General features: G+C 40.4%; 1 protein-coding gene across 3 annotated transcripts in view; it reads right to left on the bottom strand.

The window, feature by feature from the left end:
- The window catches only part of CTNNA2 (catenin alpha 2), a 1143090-nt gene that overhangs the window by 734743 nt on the left and 384795 nt on the right, over nt 1-23552 (bottom strand). For all 3 annotated transcript variants that reach the window (XM_045979218.1, XM_045979219.1, XM_045979220.1), the window contains exon 7: nt 18296-18499. In XM_045979218.1, the coding sequence (XP_045835174.1) occupies nt 18296-18499 (204 nt within the window). The remainder of the gene's footprint in view (nt 1-18295; nt 18500-23552) is intronic.

A 23552-nucleotide genomic window follows, 5' to 3' on the forward strand; every position in this document is an offset into this window, starting at 1 on the left:
ATTCAATGAACCCAAGACAAAGCCAGGTATATATTTTTTTAAAGGCCACTTTTTCCCAAAGACATACTGTTTTCCATTTTTAATCTAACATTTTGAAACTCATACCCCATATGCTGCACCAAGAATGACCACCTGAGAGGCAGATACTGGGTCGTTTGCAAGGGCTGCTCTCCAGATTAGACCTTGGCCAAGAGACCAAGCCTGTGAGTGGACCATGAGGTGTGAGGTCCAAAGCCAGGACTCGAGGGGCTGCAACACACTCGATATCATGAGCTTTTGGCAGCTGTAAATGCTAAATCAAAGGCACTAATGGTCTGCTGTGTGAATATAAAAAAGGAGCAGAAGGAAAAAACACTTATTTACACAGTAACACCATACAACCAAATCAAGTATCTGGCAGACTTTTAAACACTGTTAAATGTTTTTTTGTCTTTTGTTGTTTTTGTGTGTGAGAAGGGAATAATATTGTCCATGAATTTGATCACCCCCAACTTAGAGAACTGCTAGTTAAATGAACAATAATATGTCTCAAGAGAATATAAAAGCAATGGTTTTATTTCCTCCCCTATTCTCCACTTAAAAAACAAAACAAAACAAAAACAAAACAAAACAAAGAGCAAAACAAAAGTAGCCATCCAGTTACTTTTAGCCCTTCTCCTTGAATGTGTTTTCCTCCTTTTTCACTCCCCAGTATTCTCCCTAACTCTCTCATTTTCTGGCTGGACTTCCCTAGGAGTCCACTTGCATGTCTCCAGGCCTCCGATCTCCAGCTTACACTCTCAGAAGCTGCTCTGTGCTATAGGCAGGGTGGCTGTCCCCCAATACTGGATACGTGACCCAGTACCACTCCCACCCCGAACCGAAAAACTTTAAGTGAACAGCTGTCTACTGCAATAAACATGTGCTTCTCAGTTTGGAATTCTAGTTGTCTGCAATCTAAGGTCGACCTTTCTTTGCCAACTCTTTTTTCCCTCTATTTCAAGTCCTTTTATCTAATCAAGCTGACTTACTCATAGTGCTCAGAAGGTACCACACACATTTGTACATAGAATTTTACTTGATTATCATCCCTCACACTTAAAGTACCCTTTCTCTGACGTCTCTTGTTCGTACATGACTTCCAGACAGCTCAAGTGCCTCCTCTAGCATAAATATTTCAGGATCTTGACCCAGTTGTCCTTCTCCAAACCTGTCTGGCTCTCTATTTATTATTGTTTGCTGGAAGGAACTTCATAGTCTTAAAATACCAAAGAGCTCCAAAGTAAGTCACCAGTTCGTTCTACTGCCCATCACTCTAAACCCTTGTATCAAGTAACTCCTAAAAGATAACAGATAATAAATTGTTGATATTCTCTCCAGTTTAAGATGCTCAATTCTAAATTTGTTTTTAAAAATTTTTTAAGAAATAAAATTTCCCTCACCCTTCCAGAAATTAGCCCTACAGCAAGTATTTTCTGTTACTACGATAACTTTATATAAATTTAAAACATTACCCCCAAGTTTATTCATTATCATTTCCTTTTTGTGTTACAGAAAATGAACAGATTGATTTACCCAGCAAGTGAGTAAGCATTAGTTCTGCTAAACTGCATTGGTATAATTCAATATATCATTACAGTGTAGGAAAAGGTCTCCAATTCATCTGTAGCTATCAGGGAAGAAAATGATATACTATAAAGAAAATAAAATGGTTTATGGAGGTATTTTAGAACATTCTAACTTACTTCTGCTGCAAATATTATGTTTATGTTATTCTAAAAACTGCAAATCATGACAATTTCTAAAGAAAATAATGAAAATGATGAGTGCCAAGAGATCTGACATCACACCTAGTAATCAGAGTGCTGTTCTTGGCCTGAAGGGCACGGCAGAGAGTCTGTGGGGAGTAATGAGAGAGGCTCGCAGAAGCAGCAGGTTGGACCAGTGGCTGCTAGAAAGCTCAGAGCAGAGACAGATATGTTGCCGAACCCATTCTCACTTGTTTGGGTAAAATGTACACAATGAAACTGATAGCTTAGAAAATGGTAAAAAGCTCATCCTTTGTACTTATCTGGATATTTCAGAGCAGGTCTGCCTATGTGCAAAGGGCTGAGCCTTTCTATATTATCTAATCTTAAGATCTATGATATAATCACAGATTGGTCAGATAATTGATGCTAAATAATGGATGCCTTACAATTAACTTTCCTGTCAATTATCTGGTTACTTCGGACAAAACTCTTAGGGGTATATAGTACATCATTAATTTTCAAAATCTATCTGGCCAAAAGGATCTTTTCTTTTTTTCAAGTGAAATTTTATATGAAAACTAAATATTTAATTCAATTAGCATGAGGACTGCTAAGGAAGATGCAGATATGAGGGTAGGTGGAATGAGAGTCACACTTGTTTCTATGTCCTCCTCACTCACTACTGGGGACCCTGAAGAATCTAGGTCTCCAGGAAATGCAGTCTCAAAACTAAGAAACCATCTTACTTTTTTCCTTATTCTTTAAACATATAGACAAGCTAAGCTACAAGTGATTTCCTAGCAAATAGACTTTGGTTTAGTGAGAATTATTTGGTGGGTGTGCTTATATTGCAAGGAAAATTTCATCAGGTGTAATGCTAATAATCACGATGTATTAGGAATAAATCACAAGGGCTTCCCTAATAGCTGTCTGGAATGTTAAATATCCCATGTCTCTTCTTATCACTGTCTTTGGCAACTGGGTATAAATTTTTATAATAGGAATTGACAGAAATTTCAATGTGGCTGTTTATAAATCAAATCACTCAGTCATATGCCTGATAAAAGTTCTAAGGATATAAAAATGGAAGTGCCAGAGTCAGATACAAAATAATGCCACAGTGGGAAAACAGCTAATAATTCACAAGATAAATTTAACAGACTTAAAGTAACCTTTAGAAAACAAAGGAATTTACAAGAACACTCCATTTACAAAGACATTTCAATGAATAAAGTTTGTGGCTCTCATTTTTTTGGGAGAGTGGGAGAGACACTGAAAATTACCAAATTCTAAAAAAAAAAAAAAAAAGTGATTGAGATGATAACATCAATCTTTATTCCCCCTTAACACAGTGGTATGGATCATAGGATAATGTCAATTGTACCACTATTATCAGTTAGTAACTAAGAGGAAGACAGCATCAAGTAGACTTAAAAATAATCAAAGTTTCTAACGAATTTTTTTGCTATCATGTGATAAAGGTTCTGCTTCTAGAATTACCCTACATAAACAATAAGATCAGTATTCACAACCATACCTTCTTCAAGGTCTAAATTCAAACTACTGTCTATTATGCTTTGGTTAGAAATAGTACGGACACAGAAACACAACAGAGTTCCTTGATCAAATAGATTCTCCCATTTTAATTTTTATTCCAACAGACTATGTTCCCCTTCCACTTTAATCCAAAACTCTCAGCTCACTTTGAAAACGCTTTGATTAGCTCAGTGTTACTCCTTGGGCAAATTATGGTACAAAACGACATGAACCCTGGACATAGATACAGAAGGGACCTGTAATCTTACTTAAAATAAAGGGTGTGACCGAAGATGGCAGATTTAACCCACCGATTTGTCACCAGTCTTTTCTGAAACCCCATCAAAAGGACCACACAGCAATTTTCTTTTAAAGGCATCTATCCTTGCAGATAAAGACAACAGGGGAAAATAGCATGGCTATATTTTTAAACAATGTCAGAGGGAGATGTACTAACTCATTCAGCTGAGAAAGCTGACTCCCAGGCCAGCAATAGAGAAACCACAGAACAAGGCAGTTCATACTGCAAAACCCTCCAAGATCCAGACCCTTGAGGCATCAGCTTCTTCTGGAGGCAAGGGGGTGGGGGGCAAAGGAGGTTGCAAACAAGATGACTACTTGAAATTCCATTTAAAAAGCAGTTAGACCCCCAGACCCTCTCCCCTAATCCAGGCTGCAGGCAACTAGAGGTTTATTTTCAGAAAAGAATAAAAGGCATTTCTTTGGATAGGCATGGCTCGGTGAAAGCAGAGTCACCGCACTGAACACCTGGGAAACTATGGGACAGTTGACAAACCAGAGCTGGCTGTTATGGTTCCCACCTCTACTGTTGTCTCCTAGAAGGTCTATAGCCCCCAACTAGCAACTGAAGCCAGAAGGGTCTGCAGTGTTGGGGGGAAAATCAGATTTAATTGCTCCTTGAACACCTATACTCCTGCCAACAAAAGTCCTTTTGGCTCCTCTATGACTGCTTCCAGTGGCTGTCCCACAAGGCAGCTGCTGTCTGCTTTCTATTTGAGGTTTTGGCAGGGTTCTGCTAGGATCTACAGATGTTTGCAAAAACAACTGTCCAGGGGCGCCTGGGTGGCTCAGTGGGTTAAAGCATCTGCCTTCAGCTCAGGTCAGATCCCAGAGTCCTAGAATCGAGCCCCACATCAGGTTCTGCTCGGCGGGGAGCCTGCTTCCCCCCTCTCTCTGCCTGCCTCTCTGCCTATTTGTGATCTCTGTCAAATAAATAAATAAAATCTTAAAAAAAAAAAAAAAGAATTGTCCAGAGTCTACCATATGACAAACCCTGAAAGATCTAAAGGAGTATTTGGGAAAACCTAAGTAACACATGGTTTAGGGCTTCAAAGAGAGGAAAAAGAATATTAAAAATCCAATATTATATCTATTTCCATTAAAATATAGATCATGAGGCAAAAGAAATAATCAAAGAGTAGCAATGAAGAAGCCAGAAACCTGAATTCCAATTTGTTATTTGTGTTACTTTGAAAATGTCCTTAACCATTTGATTTTTTGCAAATATCTTGCTGTTCGTTTTTATCTAAAAAGCTTGAAATCAGAAAGCAGGGGCTTTAGGAAAATGGATGGTAATCCTTTCAGAATCCTTAAGAGCAGCAACAACAGCAATGAAACAAAATTTTGAAAGAGAGAGATCTGGTTTTATAGGTTTTACAAATGAAGAAGGAAAACTAAGAGATGAGGAAAAAAAGAACAGAAGAGATAAGAAGCATAAAATCAGGCCAATGCAGATAAAAAAAAAATACCTGTGATAACATGAAGTTTATAGGATTTTATTTCTAAATGTTTCACAAATACAAAGAAAAACACCTCTCCCAAAGGATGTTTATTCATTTATATTTTTTGGCAGGGATCAAAAGTATGAAATTAGCCACCACAATGCAGGCCACTTAAGGGATTCCATCTAACCTCAAGTGTGCAGAATGAATAATTAAAAGACCAATGTTGTCTTCCTTTTTCCTGTTGAGATGAAATTTATGTAACATGCCAATGTGTTCTTGAGGCACCTCAGGAGGAAAAGGGGAAAGAAACGCAAATACCTGCTTGCAAAGGTGTTCACTGGGCCATGGCAGGGGGTGCAGGCGGGCGACGTGGAGGGTGAAGATAAGTAATAAGACTTTGAAAACGTTCCTCAGAAGACTGAGGAGAGGGAAAACATGGCACCTGTCTCTGAGTCTAATGATGTTGAACAAGTTGGTTGATCCCCCGTGCTGTCTTACTGCAAGGCCGGTACAGGTCTGGAGGCACAAGAATCTCTTGGAAAACTTGGCCTGCGAGGGCCCTACATGTTTTTCTGATACATGGTTCTGATACAAAGGTAGATTTTAGAATCCCAAGAGCCATCAGGTGAAACATTGCTTCCTCCCGGAAACAGTTCCCCAGAAGAGTCACCAAAGAACCTGAAACGGAAGTTCAGTTCGCGGGATTGAAATGGCAAAGGCTAAGCTCTGGGACTTGATGTGACGAATCAGTCAGCTGCAGCCAGACCGGCAGAGTTACTAGACACTGAAATCAGCAACGAAGCTGTTGAGTAAGAGGATTTTGAATCATCGGTGAGACTGGATATTTTAATTCCGGCACTGCTCAAGAGTGGAGTCCTTCCGAGGATGATGAATTGTCTTTTTTATAAATGGGGGAATAGATGTGTGTATTTGAGGGAGGTGAGCTTTGAGAAAAAAAAAAACAACAACAAAAAATACACAGCTGCCCTTCAATTAATAGCTCACAGGTGACATAATGGTTCCGCTTTCATTGTCTGTCAGGAATTCAAAGAAGGGATTAGCTATCCAGCTTCACAAGTTTCTTCTGAAATCCTAAATGTCCAGGCTAAGTGAAATGTAGCTTAGTCAGGCTCCCCGGGCAATATTCACCTGATGCTTTCTTACAAAAGCACTTATCTCCATTCACAGAAAAGAAAACCCATTTTAAGCCCATGCTGTATTAAATCAACTCTTGATGTGATCCCCTGATTTATTACATCAGGGGTTCCCTGACTCACCTGCTCATAGAAATCACCTGGGGTACTGGCTAAAGAGATTATCAACCCCCTCTTTGGGAGACGGCGGTTCCACAGGCAGAGGCTGGGTCTCCGCAGACACCATTTAAGTAAGGTTCAAGAGCTGAACTGTGACCCTTTTCTTACATTGATTTCTCTTTTAGATACACATACAAACTCTTTTGTGCCTTTCAGAAAGCAAGGAGTTAAGTATTTTCCAAAGTCCCCAGTCCAGCCATGGAATTCTGTACAGCTTCAAATGGCCCAGCTCCTCCCAGCCCCTCTCACGTACACCCACGGCCCGGGGGGGGGGGGGGGGGGGGGGGGAGGTGACTCATGCCCAAAAAGGTCACTCTAAAGGAAACATTGAAAATAGCAGAATTAGGGGCGCCTGGGTGGCTCAGTGGATTAAGCCGCTGCCTTCGGCTCAGGTCATGATCTCAGGGTCCTGGGATCGAGCCCCGCATCGGGCTCTCTGCTCTGCAGGGAGCCTGCTTCCTCCTCTCTCTCTGCCTGCCTCTCTGCCTACTTGTGATCTCTCTCTCTGTCAAATAAATAAATAAAATCTTAAAAAAAAAAAAAAAAAAAGAAAATAGCAGAATTAGGAGTGAGGTGCTTGGTGGGGCTCTTTGAACTGAAAAGCAAGCGAGTGGCATGTTTTGTATCATTTTTATCTCTTCTTATACTTAGTAGGATCATTTTAGGCCTCTGCCAGGGCCTTAAATATAGCTTTAACTATAGGGAAATGTCTGGGCACTTCAAAATAAGCCATGAAGAAACCAAGGACAGTTAACTTTAGCTGTTTTACTTATAGTTTGACCTAGGTAGGAGAACAGACAGAAAACATGAACCATTTTCTCCAAAAGATGGGACTCAACAGACTCAAAACATACAGGTTGTGTTGCTATATTTTTCTTTCTTTCTCTACCCTCCCTTCCTTCCTCCTCCTCATTATTATTAGAGGATGAAAGAGAATTCATTTATTCATTTCAGAAATATTTACTCCTCTAGTCTAGACACTCTAGATCCAGGGGATTGCAAACAAGACAGCATTCCTCTCCGGGGAGCTTTAAATCCAGTGGAGGACCAGGCAGTAACAACACAGAGAGATTCTGTAATTTTGTAGGCTGGCAGGTCCTCTAACAGAAATACATACATGTGATTAAGAACAACATATTCAAGCTGAAACAAGGAGTCCTCCATTACAGGTTTGAGAAAGAACGTTCCAATCAGAAGGATGCTAAGTGCAAAGTCCCTAAAACAGCAAAGAACCTGGGCTGTCTGACACAAGGGAGGCATCATTGCCAGTGAAATGCTTAGTTCTCAGAGTGTGACAATTTCCTGAATGAATCAAGAGAAGCTTTTCAGGAAGGGCTCGAGGCAGTCTTAGACAGAAGAAAAGAGGCCCTTGTGAGCTTCTCTTTGGAACAACCCACCCGGGAACAAGAAATCCAGGGTATGGGTTTCCCATATCTTTTGAAAACACAAAGGAATAGTTGATCCAGGCTCATGGGTTTGGTGGTGGAACACAGCCTGCTGTTTCCCTGACAATTCTGAGAGATCCTCCTTAAAATACCAGAAAGTCTTTCCCAAGAAGATCAATTGATGGATTGTGCTGTCCAGACTGTCTTCACTAGGATGGCCAAATCTGATGATTCAGCAGTCAACTCTGTCAACAGTCTCTGCTCATTGACTACATCAAAGACAGCCCCTTACTGTCTCATAGCATTACTTGCTCTTCCTCATCATATTGATTGACCTTGTAGGATTCAAAACCAACTTTCAAGGACTCAGTAGAGGGATGCGTTTGATAAGGAGAGAAGCTAGCTAGAATTTTAAGTATGGGACTTAATTTTGCTGTTAAGGCAGATTGTTATTTCCATCTCCTGTTTTCATTGGATAATTTTTTTTTCTTTGTGATTTGACCTTTTCTCTTCCTTATACAAGTCCACTGTGAATAATGTGATTGATATCCAACCAAAGGGTTGCTACAAAAGATAACCAGCTTCTCTGCTCAGGAGGTTACTGCCACCACTGCCCTAGATACTTGGAATTATCCTCTCTCTTCCTTCCCTGTGATCCCAGGCTGTGGCAACCAGGACCCTCTTGTCCCACTCCTTCAAATAAGCCCATGTTCCTCTACCACACAACTCCCAGTCCTGCCTTCTAGAACTTCCAGTCGATTTTGACAGTCTCTTGTTCCTTCATATCTCCAACACTCTCTTCAGTTTCTTTAGAGACAATTTATAATTTGTATCTATTAATTGCCAATCTTCAGCCCTGGTAGGTCTGATGTGTAATTCATTGTTTTTGCCCGCTCTCACTCATGATGGTTTGTTTCATTTTATCCTTAGAGAGTCTGGAATCTCAACTTCTGCTCCTTGTAACCTTATCTATAGAAATTCTTTGACTCTTGGGTTTAAAGCCCGTTCCTCTAGAGAGAATTGGTATTTGCTTCTGCCAGGTACCTGGCAACCTACAAGCCAGAATGCCTTTAAATGAAATTTTGGATAAGCTTTATGTCACCCTAGAATACAGCTTCTGACCCCAAACCTGAGTGATGGTGAGATTGTGGTTATAAATTCTTGGTGATGTGAAAAGTTTGTTGGAGTTTTTGTTTGTTTGTTTTGTTTGTTTTTTACAATGCTCTTTAAAGACCAAGACAGCATGCATTTCCATTGTTTCTCTCTGTAGGGAAGTTTTCTGTTCTTTGATCATGGCTTAATAGAGTCATCATCTGAGAATCCAGGCTTATTCTGAGGTCCCTAGTCTGGCTATCCAGCTGGGTCTTAGATTTTTGCCTCTTACTCTTTACACACTGTCTCATTTAAAACCCAAGTCTAGGCCAGAAGGAATATGCAGACCTCTCTCTAATTTATGGTTTCTTGCCACTTATCGCCTCTGAATAACTCAGATTTCTGTGAGTCCATTCATGCATTAAAAAGTTAAAAAAAAATCCTACCAGGCACACAGGTGGTAGAAGAAAGAAAAAGAGGGAGGAAAAATTAGAGATGGAAGGGTGGGGGGAGAGAGGGGGAAAGAGAAGGAGAGGGAGAGGGAGAAAGAAAGAGAGATTGGTTGTAATTGCTTAGTACCTCTTTTCCTCTATAGGGAAGTCAACATTGAGCATCCAGAGTTGTGACTTTCACCGCTCAGACTTAACTCATTATAGGACCAATACTGAAAATCTCATTTTTAAAAAAATATTTTACTTATTTGAGAGAGAGAGCACAAGCAGGGGAAGCAACATGCAGAGGGAGAGGGAGCAGCAGCTCCCCATTGAGCAGAGAGCTTGATGTGAAGCTCGATCCCAGGACCCTGGGGTCATGATGTGAGCTGAAGGCAGATGCTTAACAGACTGAGCCACCGAGGCACCCCCTGGGAACCTCATTTGATGACAAGGCAAACTCTTTTCCCAAAATCTTCCTACTCAAGAGATTTCCAGGCAGTGGGCTTCATCTTTGCTGATTGGGTATATCTCAAAACCAGGTAATAAGTTTACTGGTGGATTGCAGCCAACTATTAGGAGCTCCCAGTAGAAGTAAATGCCCTAAGCAGATCCCTCAACTGCCAGGGTATCAGTCAAACTCCTAAAATTTATGCCCTGAGTAACTACTTTGAACTCTTTTAAGGAAACTGAGGTTCCAGAAAAACACTAACAAAAAAGTTTCTTACTTCTAACCACTAGCTCAAATTCTAACTCCAGGACCAAGAATATCAAAATCATATTTTAGCGCTAAGGATGGGGGCCACATTTGTACGATGTAGCACTCATTTTTCCCATGTTTTACACTCTTAGAATTTTAGCCCATCTCCCTGATCCACAGCATCTCCCTGATCCACAGGAACTAGAGATATTCCCATGTTTAAGGGAGAATCTTGGTCTTTCTCTCTTAGAAGCCTACAGGGTTAGAAAAAGGCAGGCACCTCATCTACTAGCTTAGACAAACAGCACTGCATCCAACCTCTTCCAGTTTAGAGGCCTGGGCTATTTATTTATTTATTTATTTATTTTTTTTTTTTTTATTTTATTTTATTTTATTTTTTTACCCTCTGGTTTCCTAGACTGCCAGTCTTAGTCCTTTTTTCTCCAAGGTCTCTAATAATCAGCTCATTTTATAAAGAGTGTCATTTGTTTCCAAGCCTTGGCAACAGTGTTGTCCACAGTATTCCCCTAAATAGGACCACAAAGCCAGGCATATCTCTGGCTGCTCAGCCCACATCCCGGCACACCCAGCAATGCTTTCCTTTATGTTACACTCCTTATCTCCAAAAAGCCCTCAGTGAATTTTACAGAATAGGGTTTTTGTTTGAGGTTAATCAAACAGGGAAATAAGAACACTGAGGAGAAAAAGGAAGCAAACATGACTTTCCTTTGACACTGGATGTTCTGGCTGCCACTGTCTTATCTGATCTCTGAATACTCCCATAGGTATAATCTATCACCCACTTGATAGACAACAAAGCTGAGGCTCAAAGTCAGTCTACCTTGCCTAAGTTCATGTCACATAGATGGGACAAAACTGGGATCAGAACCTGGGTGTGTAGACAGTTATAAAGTAAACTTTGCTAAGCTAACCTAGTGGGGAACGGGGAGAGTTTCGTGTAGGAAGGACCTTTCCTGGCCAAGAAATAGCATGTAAGATTGCATTAAGAATTGACCTTGATGATCCGAAGGAAAGAAATCGAGTCAGACCCATCTGTTTTGGGATCCTGCAAGTCATTTAATTGTATGTCCTGAGCTGATAACAACAGCAAACATGCATCTAATGTGATGTACTTTTCAAAGGGCCTAACTCCCCTACCAAGATAATTGACCCATACTCTGGATCCTTTAAGACCAGGAGACCTGCCACATTCCCATAAAGACTAGATGTTACTCATACCTGTGCTATGTGTTAACCAACCACCTGCCAGTCTCGATCTCCTCCTGGAGCCACTGAGAATATGCTCATGCTCTGTGGGACATCTAATCATGGCACAGTTTCTCTCATCCTCACTGCTTTCCCTGGCGAATTATCTTCTCCCACCACTGGTGCCTGAGCAAGTGAAGCCCAGCACACCCCCCTTAAGACTCCCTTGGCTCTGGAGATTCCGCCGTAGCAAACTCAGTTGGGTATCATTAGAAAAGGAATATGGGAAGAAAATAAAAAGAAAAACAAAGGCTCCTTACAGGTGCCAGGGTATCGCTGGCTGTGACACGGAAACTGCCTTGCCAGGCAAATGGGATTACAAGGTAATTCTGAGATGAAGTCTAAGGCACCATCCAGATGACTTCTCTTCCCAACCATGCTTCTTAGCAAGAGTGGATTCAAAGGACAGTTTTAGACCTCAGAAAAAGGGTTTGGTAACCTAATTGTACTTTTTCAGTGTCTGAGCAGGAAGTACGACTACCAAAAAAGGAATTTGAGAATTATCTCTTCATGGAGCAAAAGTTTTACAGAAGAAGCACCATTGCACAGATGAATTTGAAGCTCAAAATTCAGAGATGAGGGCACTGAACCCATTTGAAGACACAAAGTATAAAGAGAAGAAATCATGCAAATAAGAAAAAGACAAGGAAAAGCTTCTCACCAAAGGCATCAAATTGGGGTATTAGAAATCCTTCTCATTTTATTTTATTATTTTAATTTTAATTTTATTTATTTTCAGTGTTCCAAAATTCACTGTTTATGCGCTACACCCAGTGCTCCATGCAATACATGCCCTCCTTAATACCCACCACTGGGCTCACCCAACCCCCCACCTCCCTCCCCTCTAAAACCCTCAGTTTGTTTCTCAGAGTCCACAGTCTCTCATGGCTTGTCTCCCCCTCCAATCTCTTGAATGGAGCTACCACTTCCATTAAAACAGCTTTCAATTTCCTCTTAAAATGGAGGCCGTTTATGAGGAGGTATGGGGAACACTGGATCAACAAGGGCCCACAAGTATTTTTAAGCGTTGCTTTCTGTTCTCTCTTAAGCCAAACATTCTGGTAGAGACACTGGTAATCAGCCCAGCTGACTTTTGTGAATTTCACCCCCCTCTTCTACAAAATAACCAAAAAGAGAGAAATGAGAAAGCCTAGATACTACTGGAAACAATTTTTAAGTTTAATTAACAATTAACCTTATTAAGTGCCAACAGCTACTCAGTCTTTCTTCTATCTTCCCATCTGGGAGAAATTTGGAGGCATCACAATTTCTATGACAAAGTTATCTTATTGACAGCACTCCCTTTAGAAGCATTCAGGGCCTTCTTTGGGACCCTAGGCCAAATCTAAGTACTGAACCTCTTTACTTGTCCTAGACCCCTCTCTGGAGTACTACATATAGCCAACGTAGGGAAACTCTCATAAATAAAAATCAAATTGATAGAGGGAAAAAAATCAATAAAATACAGAAAAAAATACACCTATGATCATTTAAAATAGAACCTCAGAGGCATTTAAAATGCCTTCACATACAAAAGTTTCATGGCACAAAATTCTCAGGGATCCTTTAAAGCAAATAAATTATAAAGCTATGCCTTCCCACTTGCTCATCAGTCATTCTTTGGGCCTACAACCCTCTACACAGCCAGCATGAAAAGGCTGCCCTCCTTATCTTTCCCAATATTCTGTAAAAAAAAAACTCTCACAATGAATTGCTTCTCAATGAATTATTACACATTTTTATAATAAAATGCTAAGTTAGCCAGTAAACCTAAGGTTAGAGAATGTTTATTGACATGGTAACATAGTCACAATACATTAAGAAAAGAGATTACAAAATGCCAAATACAATGAGTCTATTTTTTAAAACTCAAGGTATAACATGCCTGTGTGTTTCTGCATACAAATGTATCACTAGGTAAGTTTAAAAGCACAAGAAAGACATATACAAATTTGTTAACAATGATCATCTTTAGCGGTGATATGAATAATTTTTTTCTTATTTATCATCTACAATAAACACACATTTCTCTTGCACCATTAAAAAACAAGACAACAACAACAAGAACAAAGAGTGTACAAGCCCACTATTTGCAGAGTTCCCTCGGCTCTGGATATCACTTAATGTGTTACTAATACAGTGTGGTTTTCTGAGCCTCGGTACCGGACAGGACTTACAATTGGGCTGAACGTGAAGTTTTAAGGCCTCATTTTAGATCCCACCCTTTATAAACTGGATCCATCAGGACCCCTCTTTATAATAAATTCCACTCTATGGCAAAGGCTAGGACAACAATCCTTTGGGCACTTGTGATATGTATATATTCTCCTACGTTTATCTGTCCTCATGTGCTTTTAACATGTCCATCACATTAGTGGTTTACAAAATGTTTTGGGCACTTGTGATATGGATATATTCTCCTACATTAATTTATCCTCAAGTGCTTTTAACACGTCCATCACATTAGTGGTTTACAAAATGTCCCCAGGAATCCACTTAGGCGCTTAAAAGGTTTGAAAAAAATTGGACTCAAATCTTCTGTAAAAATAGATCACTTTAAGGACTTATAAAACTACAATTAAAAAAATAACCTGCCACATTTTCAAATATCAGAGACCAACAAGTTATTACTTTATGTCCTTTAATTCTCCGCATCCCTGTGCTGCTAAACTTTGTAGGATGGTTTATAAAAATGGTAGTTCTGCATTAGTCTTAAAACACACACACACACCCCAATTTAGAGCAACACAGACCATCTGTTTATGTAAAATTGAACCAGCCTGCACAGCACAACACACAAGGTCCAGGCATATCTGATTATCACATATTCCCATCAAGGCCTAACAGCGAATTGTGCACAAAGAAGGAATGGCTTAACACATCTCTTTATTGTTCTGCACTGAGGGTTAGTACTTGGAGTATTATATTTTTCTAGCCTTTTATATTCATGTGAACCATAGTTGGGTATTTTGGGTGATACAACTTTGAAATAAAATTTTTCGACTTAACTCCCTTTTCACATGCAATCTGTCTAGCAGAGTATCCAGGCATTGCAAAGTGAGCTCTTTACGAACCGTTACATCTGAGTAAATCAGAATTTTCCACGTAAGTGAAGCCAGTTGAAGATACCAACTGAAGACCATAACGGGGGTTGGTACAACCTTAACTAACATTTACACCGACTGCCAACCATTTTGTGTTCATGAAACAGAGACAGTCTTCTCACCAGCCACTTAATAAGCAAATTCTTTTTAAAATACAGTTAGAATTTGAGCCTTCACTTCTACTGTTATCACTTGAGCCAAGCCACCACCCTCTCACGAATTATTTTGGCACCCCTCTCCCCTGTCCCTCTTGTGCTCCTATGTCCTATCTGAGGACCTCAGTCATGGCACTTTCATCCCAACACTTTCCAATGACCTCCCATGCCATTAAAGTGAAAAGCAAATTCCATGCAATACTGCACAAGGCCCTGGGTAAGTCTGACGCTTTGTAGCCCTGCAGACCCTGTCTCGTGCTGGCTGCCATTCACTCCCAACAGTCTTGATCGCCTCCCCATAAAGGTTCTTTGGGCTCCAGGCACCCGCTCACAGTAAAATGCTTAACCTCCATGCTCCTTCCACCTCAAGCACTCTTTGCTCCATCTCCAAAATGTCTTTAACCAAAAGTATTTTCTCAGTGAACCCTTTCCAGGCCACCATTATTTACAGCTCTACCCCATGCTTCCTGTCTCCCAGGATTTCAATTTCCCCATGTCACTGTCATCATCCAAGATAACCCTGGCTCAAATTATTGTCTCCCCTGACCAGAGTGGAAGCTCCATGAGAACAGAGAATTTTATTTATTTTGTTCCCTTCTATATCCTAGAAGCCTAGAACAGTGCTCACAGTACAAATCTGTGGAATGAACAGGATATTCTAAATTGAAATCTATCATAAAATCCTTATCAATAAAATGCCATGTTTAATTGTTGTCTCTCATGGGGTCACTTTTAAGGTTTTTTTTTTTTTTATGAGAAAAGTTTTACTGCCACAAGGGAGAAAAAACCTGTCTAAAATTGTAAGTTACAGAGAAAAGTTGATGTCTTCATTATAATTTGGAACTAATTATAGTACTCGACATAATACTCCAACCACCACCCCGATGGCACTCATCCAAAGGCCACACATCCTTTAGAAAAAGAGTCTCTCTCTCTCCATTATTAGTCTTCCCATATGTACAATAGTGATGGTCTATTTAAAGGAGGAGTTTTTTTTAAAGAATCTTCTCACTTGGGCTTACATCATCAACTTAAAAAAACAAGGCCATCCAGCGCTTTTCTTTTCTACCACTGCCACGCTATGATCATAAATTTTTGCCACACGCCTCTGTTCACCCAGCACTTTTCTCTCATACTAGTTTCTTTGGGATGTCCAATTTTTGTTACACACACATCAACTTGTACATACGTCTGTGGAAAATCTAACACACCCCAGATGACCTACTGAGCTCAGTGTAACTCATACGGTCAACCCACGGCCCGTGGCCCGTGCAGACACTTTTCCCTAATCACTCAGCATACAGATCTTCTTCCCATTTCCATCTCCCTGCAGTGGATACCACTTGGCGTTTATATGATTTTAGAACACCTCTGCCTTACAAGTGAACTTTGTAAGTCAAATCTTCATTAGGGAAAGATCAGGAAATTTTCAGAATCCAGACGTGTCAGTTATGCCCATTTTGAAATGTTTTCATCTCAATCTAATAAATTCTTTATCCGAATATTGCTTAGCTTACTAAGAGGAGTATCTGCAGAGTGATAATTTGATAATACATTTACTCTTAGAGCTTATAAACTAAAAAAAAAAATCTCATAATAAACATCCTAGGCACAACTGACTAACTTATTGGTTGCTATGAAACACAACAGCGTTTTCAGTCAAGGCAGAGATGTGTATGTGGGCTTTATATTAATGTATGCTATATCAAAATAAACAAATTGACATTTCGATGGGAGAAATGAGGGCACTGGACAGAGATGATGAAGCTGATACAACTGCATCCAATTCTACCTTGAAATCACCAAAGAAGTGTGAAGTTATACAGTTTACATAAAAGTCAATAGGAGGTGTTTTCTTTCAAGCCTTTGATCCTGATGGTTCAAAGTGAATAGCATTTGCACACTTTGAAATTTAAGCACTAAGTCCACCTATGTAACCATAGCCAAGCAGAAATCAAGTTTTTGTAATATAAAATACAAAACATTTCCTGTATCACAAGGTTATGAACAGAAATATAAGCACATCGAGTCAATAAAATACAAAACTCCATCAGGTCTGCTGATCTATAGGAGTTTACACTGAAAGAAAAAACTTCTGCTTGACAGGATTCTAGACACCAAACTGAAAATTACATGTCATATCTCTATCAACTCTGGTTTAATCATGTTCTGTGATTGCAATTCACAGGACCAGACTCTCTTTTTTCTGAAATATTTATACTGACATCTGAACCATCGCTGTGATCTCTGCTGTTTCTACTTCCTTCTTTGGCCATAATTCATTGAAAGAAATATCAACATGCCTTAATATAAAACCATATTCCACATACAGGTAAGTAGCCTGCTGCTATTCTGCTAAAAACAACAAACACACAGAATCCCATATTTTATAAGCATTGCTTTTTTGTTATTGTTGTTAAATCTGCTCTTCAAAAGAGTCACTCAGCCTGGGAGACAATGGCAGTCAACATTTCTAGCATTACCCAGCATAGCATCCACAGACCAAAGTCACAGAAAGTATGAGTCAGCCAGCGTCCCATGGAGAAATTTCCATCAGCAGCTGGACACCATGTTAGACATCCACACCTCATTCTTTGTGTGCCGAAAATGGGACAAATCTTCTCAAATCAAAGAATCTGAAGGTTCATGTAAAAAGAGATTTTGGGTTTTCAGTTTGTAGGGCACTCTGTATCTTTTTGTTTTCTAGATCAATGTTCTCTGAAGAGTCTGGCAGGAACAGCACCATTCCTGTCAATGCTGACTCCTGGCTTGACCCATGGGCTGCATGTCATTAGGGGCTGGGTCCAGGGGGCTAAGAAGAACTGGGATGGAGAGAGGACATGGGTTGACAGCACTGTCTTGGTGTTGCCTACTGGTGTTCTAAAAGTACCCAGCATGGGCTTCAAAAGCTGTGAGATTTTCAGTGTCCCACTCCCTACCTGACCACTACACAGAACACTCCTTCAACATGTGATGTCAAGACCTCACTTTACCTACATTTTACCACTATAAGCTGAATTGTCTCAAACCCAGGAGTCCAGGACGGAAGAAACTCCAGATCATTCAAGGTTGCAAGCACTGGACAACATTAACATCACTTCGGCTGATTGGATTTAGCAAATCAATACAAACATAATTCAGTGCCTTTCAAGACAAAGAATATGGATTTCATCTTCTTTGTGTAGTTTTCAGGTATATAACAATTGTCACACTTTATAACTGTAGGGAAGACAGACAGCTGTTGTCTGTGCTGCAGTATCACTAGATACCACTAATACCCATTTGAAAACTTGGAGATGAATTCCCATCAGAACTCCCAACTGCACAATGAATCAATAGTTCCTCTAAGTTTCACTGCCCTTGGAACAGTTCCACCTTAACCAAGCCTGCACAAACACTGGAAAACCTGTTACTTATTAACGCCTCTTAACGATAAAGATGCTCTAGAGTGGTCCTTAGCTCCAAAAGTGTTCTGTGTAAGAGGACTTCATTATATCCTCATTTCCATCCACCATCCAACTTTCACCGACCGCGATCTTACCTCAGTCTAAGATCAGCCATCAAAATAACCACGAAATCATTCAAGTAATTGGCCCAAGTTTTCCTAACCAGGCTCTTCCACCACGCTCTTCCAGGCTAACAAAGCATTCTGAGCTGAGCTCAGGACACCACTCTCCCAAAGTGGCTCCTCTGTTCCGCAGCTGCCCACTCCCCCACACCTGGGACTGACTCTCTCCGGGGAACACCTGTCCCCTCTTTGTGCTACACACGCTTTCCTGAAAGCCACGAGTTGGCACCCAAACCCACTGGACGTGGGCCCCAAGAGCCCAGGACTTACGTTGTTCATGTACTCGCTGAGCAGGTCCTGGAGCGCCTGCCTGACGGCGTTGCACTCAGCCACGATCCTCTCGCGCCGATCGTCGCGTGTGCAGGACGAGTCAGCCATGAGGGCAGCGCCGCTGATGATGCTCTCCAGCCTCTCCTCGAGCGACGGCCGGAACCTGGCCTCGCTGAAGGTCATGGGGTCCAGGATTATCTTATTCTGAAAGCAGCACCATGAAACAATTAGGGGAGAAGACACAACTGCCTTTGCACCCTGTTTGCTGAACCAGAAATATCTGCGGCCAGAGCAAGACTCTCCATGGAGAGGCAACTGGTTGCTTAGACAAATACCAAAGTGGCCTTGCCCAAGTAGCAATTGTCCCTAAGATACTTTCTGCTGTATCTAATCTTCAGGGAGAAAACAGCACATCTTGTTTCAATGATGTGTTCTTGGAAAAGGCTGCATCAACCACAGTTTTCTAATGAGATTGTGACAGTGGCTTTGTTTCTTTGTTATTTTATTTATTTACTTATTTATTTTTACATTTGTAGCCTTCAAGGAAAGCACATTTCAGGGTAACACTTTGAAGGATTATGAGAAGATTTTAGAGCAAGAGTATGATATGTAATCAACAACTTAAAGATCCTTTCGTGACTAGTGTACACATTACATCTATTTCATGAGAAGTAAAGAGTCCCATGGCAGGATGCCTTTTGAAACCTTGGCAAATAGCATACACCAGAAATATACTTTATAGGTTACTTCCCACTGGAAACTAATATTTCGTATATAAAAAAAAAAAAGAAAAAGAAAACCCAAATAGTGTTCTAAAAAAGGATTCACTGTGTGTGTGTGTGTGTGTGTGTGTGAGAGAGAGAGAGACAGAGAGAGAGAGAGAGAGACAGAGAGAGAGAGAAAGATTTGTTAAAATTAACTGACAGTATCATGATAAAAATACTAGCATGGTCTGAAGGAGCCTAGATAAGGGGAAAAATAACAATGTTTCCTTAAAGGAAGGTGCTGCAGAGAACTTAAGCTTCACTTTGCCCCTGCTAAATCTGAGGAGCCTGGAAACATGTAGGTGAGGATGTCCAGAGGTGGGAGGATATCCAGCTACAGAAATAGGCATCCACATTTCAAGAGACTAACCAGCCTCTCTGGGGACCTGGAGATCATCAGGGTTATCTGGACACAAGACAGTGACTCGCATACTAATAATGTCAAAAGAACAAGAAGACCAAATAAGATCCAATTAATACCAATTCCTAGGGTTTGAAGGATGAGAATCAAAAAATGAATATAGGAGCAGAACCTGGAGAATATTATCGCCAGCAATCAAGGGAGTGGAGAGACACGAATTATGTGATAATCGCATGAAGGCAAAGCTGACTTTAATCAATGACTGGTTTCCAGTGGGGACCCCTTTTCTTCTCAAAACAAAGAAGATTGTTCCAACAATGCTAACTAGAGTGTAAAGACTAACTTCTTAGTTATTACAAAATCCGTCTGACTACAGGCTCTGGCAAAGTTTGCCCTAACCCTCCAAAGCATCCTAAGGTAGTTCCTGAAAGCTGTGCTCCAAGCATCAAGTGGCGCTGACTTGGATACTCCTATTCTAACACACACATCTCTATAGCAGAGAGCCTGTCAACACAAGGGCTACGAGGTTGCCAAGGAATGCAAGCAGGTGGCACCTTAGAAAAAAGAACCATCCACTGAACACACACCAGAAAGAACACCCACTAAACACACGCACTAGAATCTCGGATTTCCTAGGAAATGACTCATTGGTCAAAGCTCCCTCTTCAGTTTAGAGGGCAAATGCATTGAGGTCATACAAATAGAAGATGAAGCTTTTCTGTGGCAGGTGCTGGCATAAAGACTAGCCTCACATTTTTGCTTAGACCTTAGAAAGATAATAATTTGTTACTTCACTCAGAACAGTATGACTCAGATTCTGTTCCTTGTATACTAGCAACTCTCCAAACAGTGTCAAAAAATCATGAAGAGGCCTCAGTATAGGGGATGGCTTTGCAGCATGTATCATTAGAGGGAACACTCACAAAGGCAGACTGAGAGGGGAACATTGGCTTTCCTGCCACACTGGCTGTTTGTACCAGAGCTGGGGATCCCTTTGAATTCTCTTTCTCTCTTTCCACTGCTGTTGGTTGATGCATCTATGATAATCTTATCATGTGACATACGTTGGACTAATACTCTAGTTAAAGAAACACATGATCAAAATAGAATTAGACTATTTTCCTTTATAAAGCTTACAGATTTTCAAAGAACTCTTTTACAGGGAACTCCGATTCACATAAAACATAATGAGAATCATTCGTTCTGCTTTGAGGTTTCAGAAGACTCTTCAGAATCATATATTGGGTCTAGTGTAGATTTTTTTTATTATACATTGTACTAAAAATATAAAGAAGTGCCAATTTGATGGAAATATACTGAGGTAAATTTGAACTCTTCAATAAGGGCAGTTGTAAAACAGTTTCTTTGCAGAACAGAGGAAAATGTACTACTGTCATTAGAACATTACTTCCTAAATTATTTTCCACGGAACACTGAGCTTAGAGATGTAATGTTTTGATGAAAAAATAAGTTTCCCTGGCCAATATGTTTTGGAAATAATGCACAGCCCAGAGCAAATTACCACATGAAATGCTTTAGGGGAGTTCTGCCTTAAAGGAGTCAGTTTACAGTAACATTCCTCAAACCTATTGAGCAAAGAGAGGTTCCCTTTAAAATGCATGATTACCTTTCAGAACCAAGAACACACATTAGGAACTGTGGCAATGTCAGCTCAGTGCTCTTCCCACCTGCCATGGCCCTAGGCTGTCATGAAAGTGAACACACTGAAACACTGAGCGTGAAAAACTCTGCATAAAAGTTACACTGTTCATCACATTTCTAATGGAATTATTCATTATTTATAGATTACAGGGGGAAAAACTCTTTTAAAATCTCCCTGGGAAAGAAACAATAAATTTACAATATTCTCATCCCTCTCTGTAGTGGAGATGGGACACATTGAAATGATGGATGTGAAAGGCTGGCAGGAAGAAGCCCCTCGGGAGAGAAAAGGCATAAAGGTAAAGGGCAGTGCACAAACGTCTGCGTGTGTCTCTGTGCTTGTGTGTGTGTAGGGTAAGCATGGGTGGAGGGGAAAGAGTGTGTGGTATACGGGAAGGTGTATGGGTTTTTTGTGTGTATGTGGGTGTGAGTGTGTGTTCGGAAAACTGGCCAGATCTTCTCAAACCAGCTTTAAAAAATAAGAAAACACACACACACACACACACACACACACACACACACACACACAGCCAAATGAAGCCAGGGGCTCGAGGGCTAGAAGATAGACTCTATTTACTAGAGTTGCTAAAGTTAAAAGAAAAAACAAACTCCTGGAACCAAGTCCTGACCAAGAAATACAGAGTATGATGTCAAAGCAGAGAGAAAGAGAGAGGGATTTTTGCTTCTGCACTATTTGGGAGTGACTTATGAAGCACCTAGGCAAGAGTCTTTGCTTAGTACGCTTCAGGGTCATTTTGGACCAGCAAACAGCCTCTTTCCTGCATCAGTGCAGCCTGTCCTCACCTCTCTGTGCGGCTGCCCTCTACTGGCAGGAAGGGGCGAAGCAGCATCTGGGATCAAAACTCTCCTCGCTGGTCACAGAGGGAGTATGTTAAGAGGGTAACAAGCCAGCACCAGACAAAGGGCATGGCCAAGGGTTCTTGTCTCCCCCTTTAGACAAAGGTGTGCTCCTGACAGAGGATTTCATGCTGTTTCCTACTATTTGACATATTTTAATCCCCTCAGATTTTACATTTTAAATATGTAAGTCTCTTGTTGTATTCTTAAAGCTCATTTAATCTTTTTATCCTTTTGATCTTTCGGTTCCACCTTATATTGTCATTTTCCCTCACGTTAAAATTGCAGGCCTGCGTTTTTTACCTTATCTGTTTCCTTTTAAAATGAGACTTTAATTTCTTTTTATCTCGCCTATTTTCATTCTGTTTATTTGACTTGCATAACATTGTGTTCTGCGATTTTACTTATCGTACTCTCTAACAGCCTTAATTTTACAAAATAATGTTTCATTTTTACATTTTAAGGAGTGGCAGTTGGAAAGCATGGCCGGAAAGATGGTAGCCACAATAATTCATCCCCAAGCATAGGAGGCTGGGAATCCATTTAGACTAGAAGAGACCATTAAGCACTGGCTTGTTTTCTAGTCCTACATAATTGATCTCCCATTACTTCCAATGTAGAACTCGATAAAAATTTTAACTTGAAATAATTCAGGATCCATATAGTTCAAAACTACTTCCTAGAATAATACATTTACTTTCCTCACTGCACATGCAATTGTTAGAAGAGCCCCACTTTTAAATCACAGCTACCCTCCATTCTCTCTACAAGGAGTTCTGTGATCTAAATTTCAGTACCATCATGGAACATTGAGTCATGTTTGATGCAGGATGATACAGAAGGAGGCAGAAAAGAGACCTCTGCAAAGCAAGAGGCTGAATACATTACAGATGGTTTGATAGGTCTATAATTCTGCGCCCTTAGTATTACTTTCTGCATGTTATTGAAGAGAAAAATGCCAAGATGATGACACGGTCATTCAGTTAATGATTCACCAGGATTGAACACAGGTCTTTTGACTTTAAGCAGTGCTATTCTATCAGATTGCCCACATTCAGTTAAAATGAGCCTAATTAATCTCAATTAGAAAATGTATTTCATAGTTAAGCTACGAAACTCTCCTAAACTAAATATAATGGCCGAAGTATCATCTCTCATACTGTTTTGTGTCATCTCAGTCACCCTGCTCTTCCAAGAAATAAATACATATTTATTTCTTGGAAGAGCAAGAAGGGCACAGACAAACTCCTTATCTCAGGGCACAGACTCTTTATCTCAAGAGGTTTACAGTCTAGTCAAATAAAACTAAAGACAGGTACTACCAATCCTAATTTGGAAAACATAGCAGTGATGTTAAGGAATGGTTGAGTTTTGGCAATTTGGGAGGTAAGAAATGTTTCTGGAGATTATTCCTCAGCTGAGACCTGAAGAGTGACAAGTAGTTGACCAAGCAAAGTCAGGGGCAGGAAGAGTTCATGCAGACAAAGTAGGAATTGGGAACAAATCCATGGAAGAGAAGGATATTATGGTATATGAAGAATACTACAAGAGGTTTATCGAAGTTGAGGTGTAAAGTCACAGGCCTGGTGTCATCAACTCGTCTTGAAGAGAA

This window comes from Meles meles, chromosome 15 (assembly GCF_922984935.1).
Source record: "Meles meles chromosome 15, mMelMel3.1 paternal haplotype, whole genome shotgun sequence".
Classification (NCBI taxonomy): domain Eukaryota; kingdom Metazoa; phylum Chordata; class Mammalia; order Carnivora; family Mustelidae; genus Meles; species Meles meles.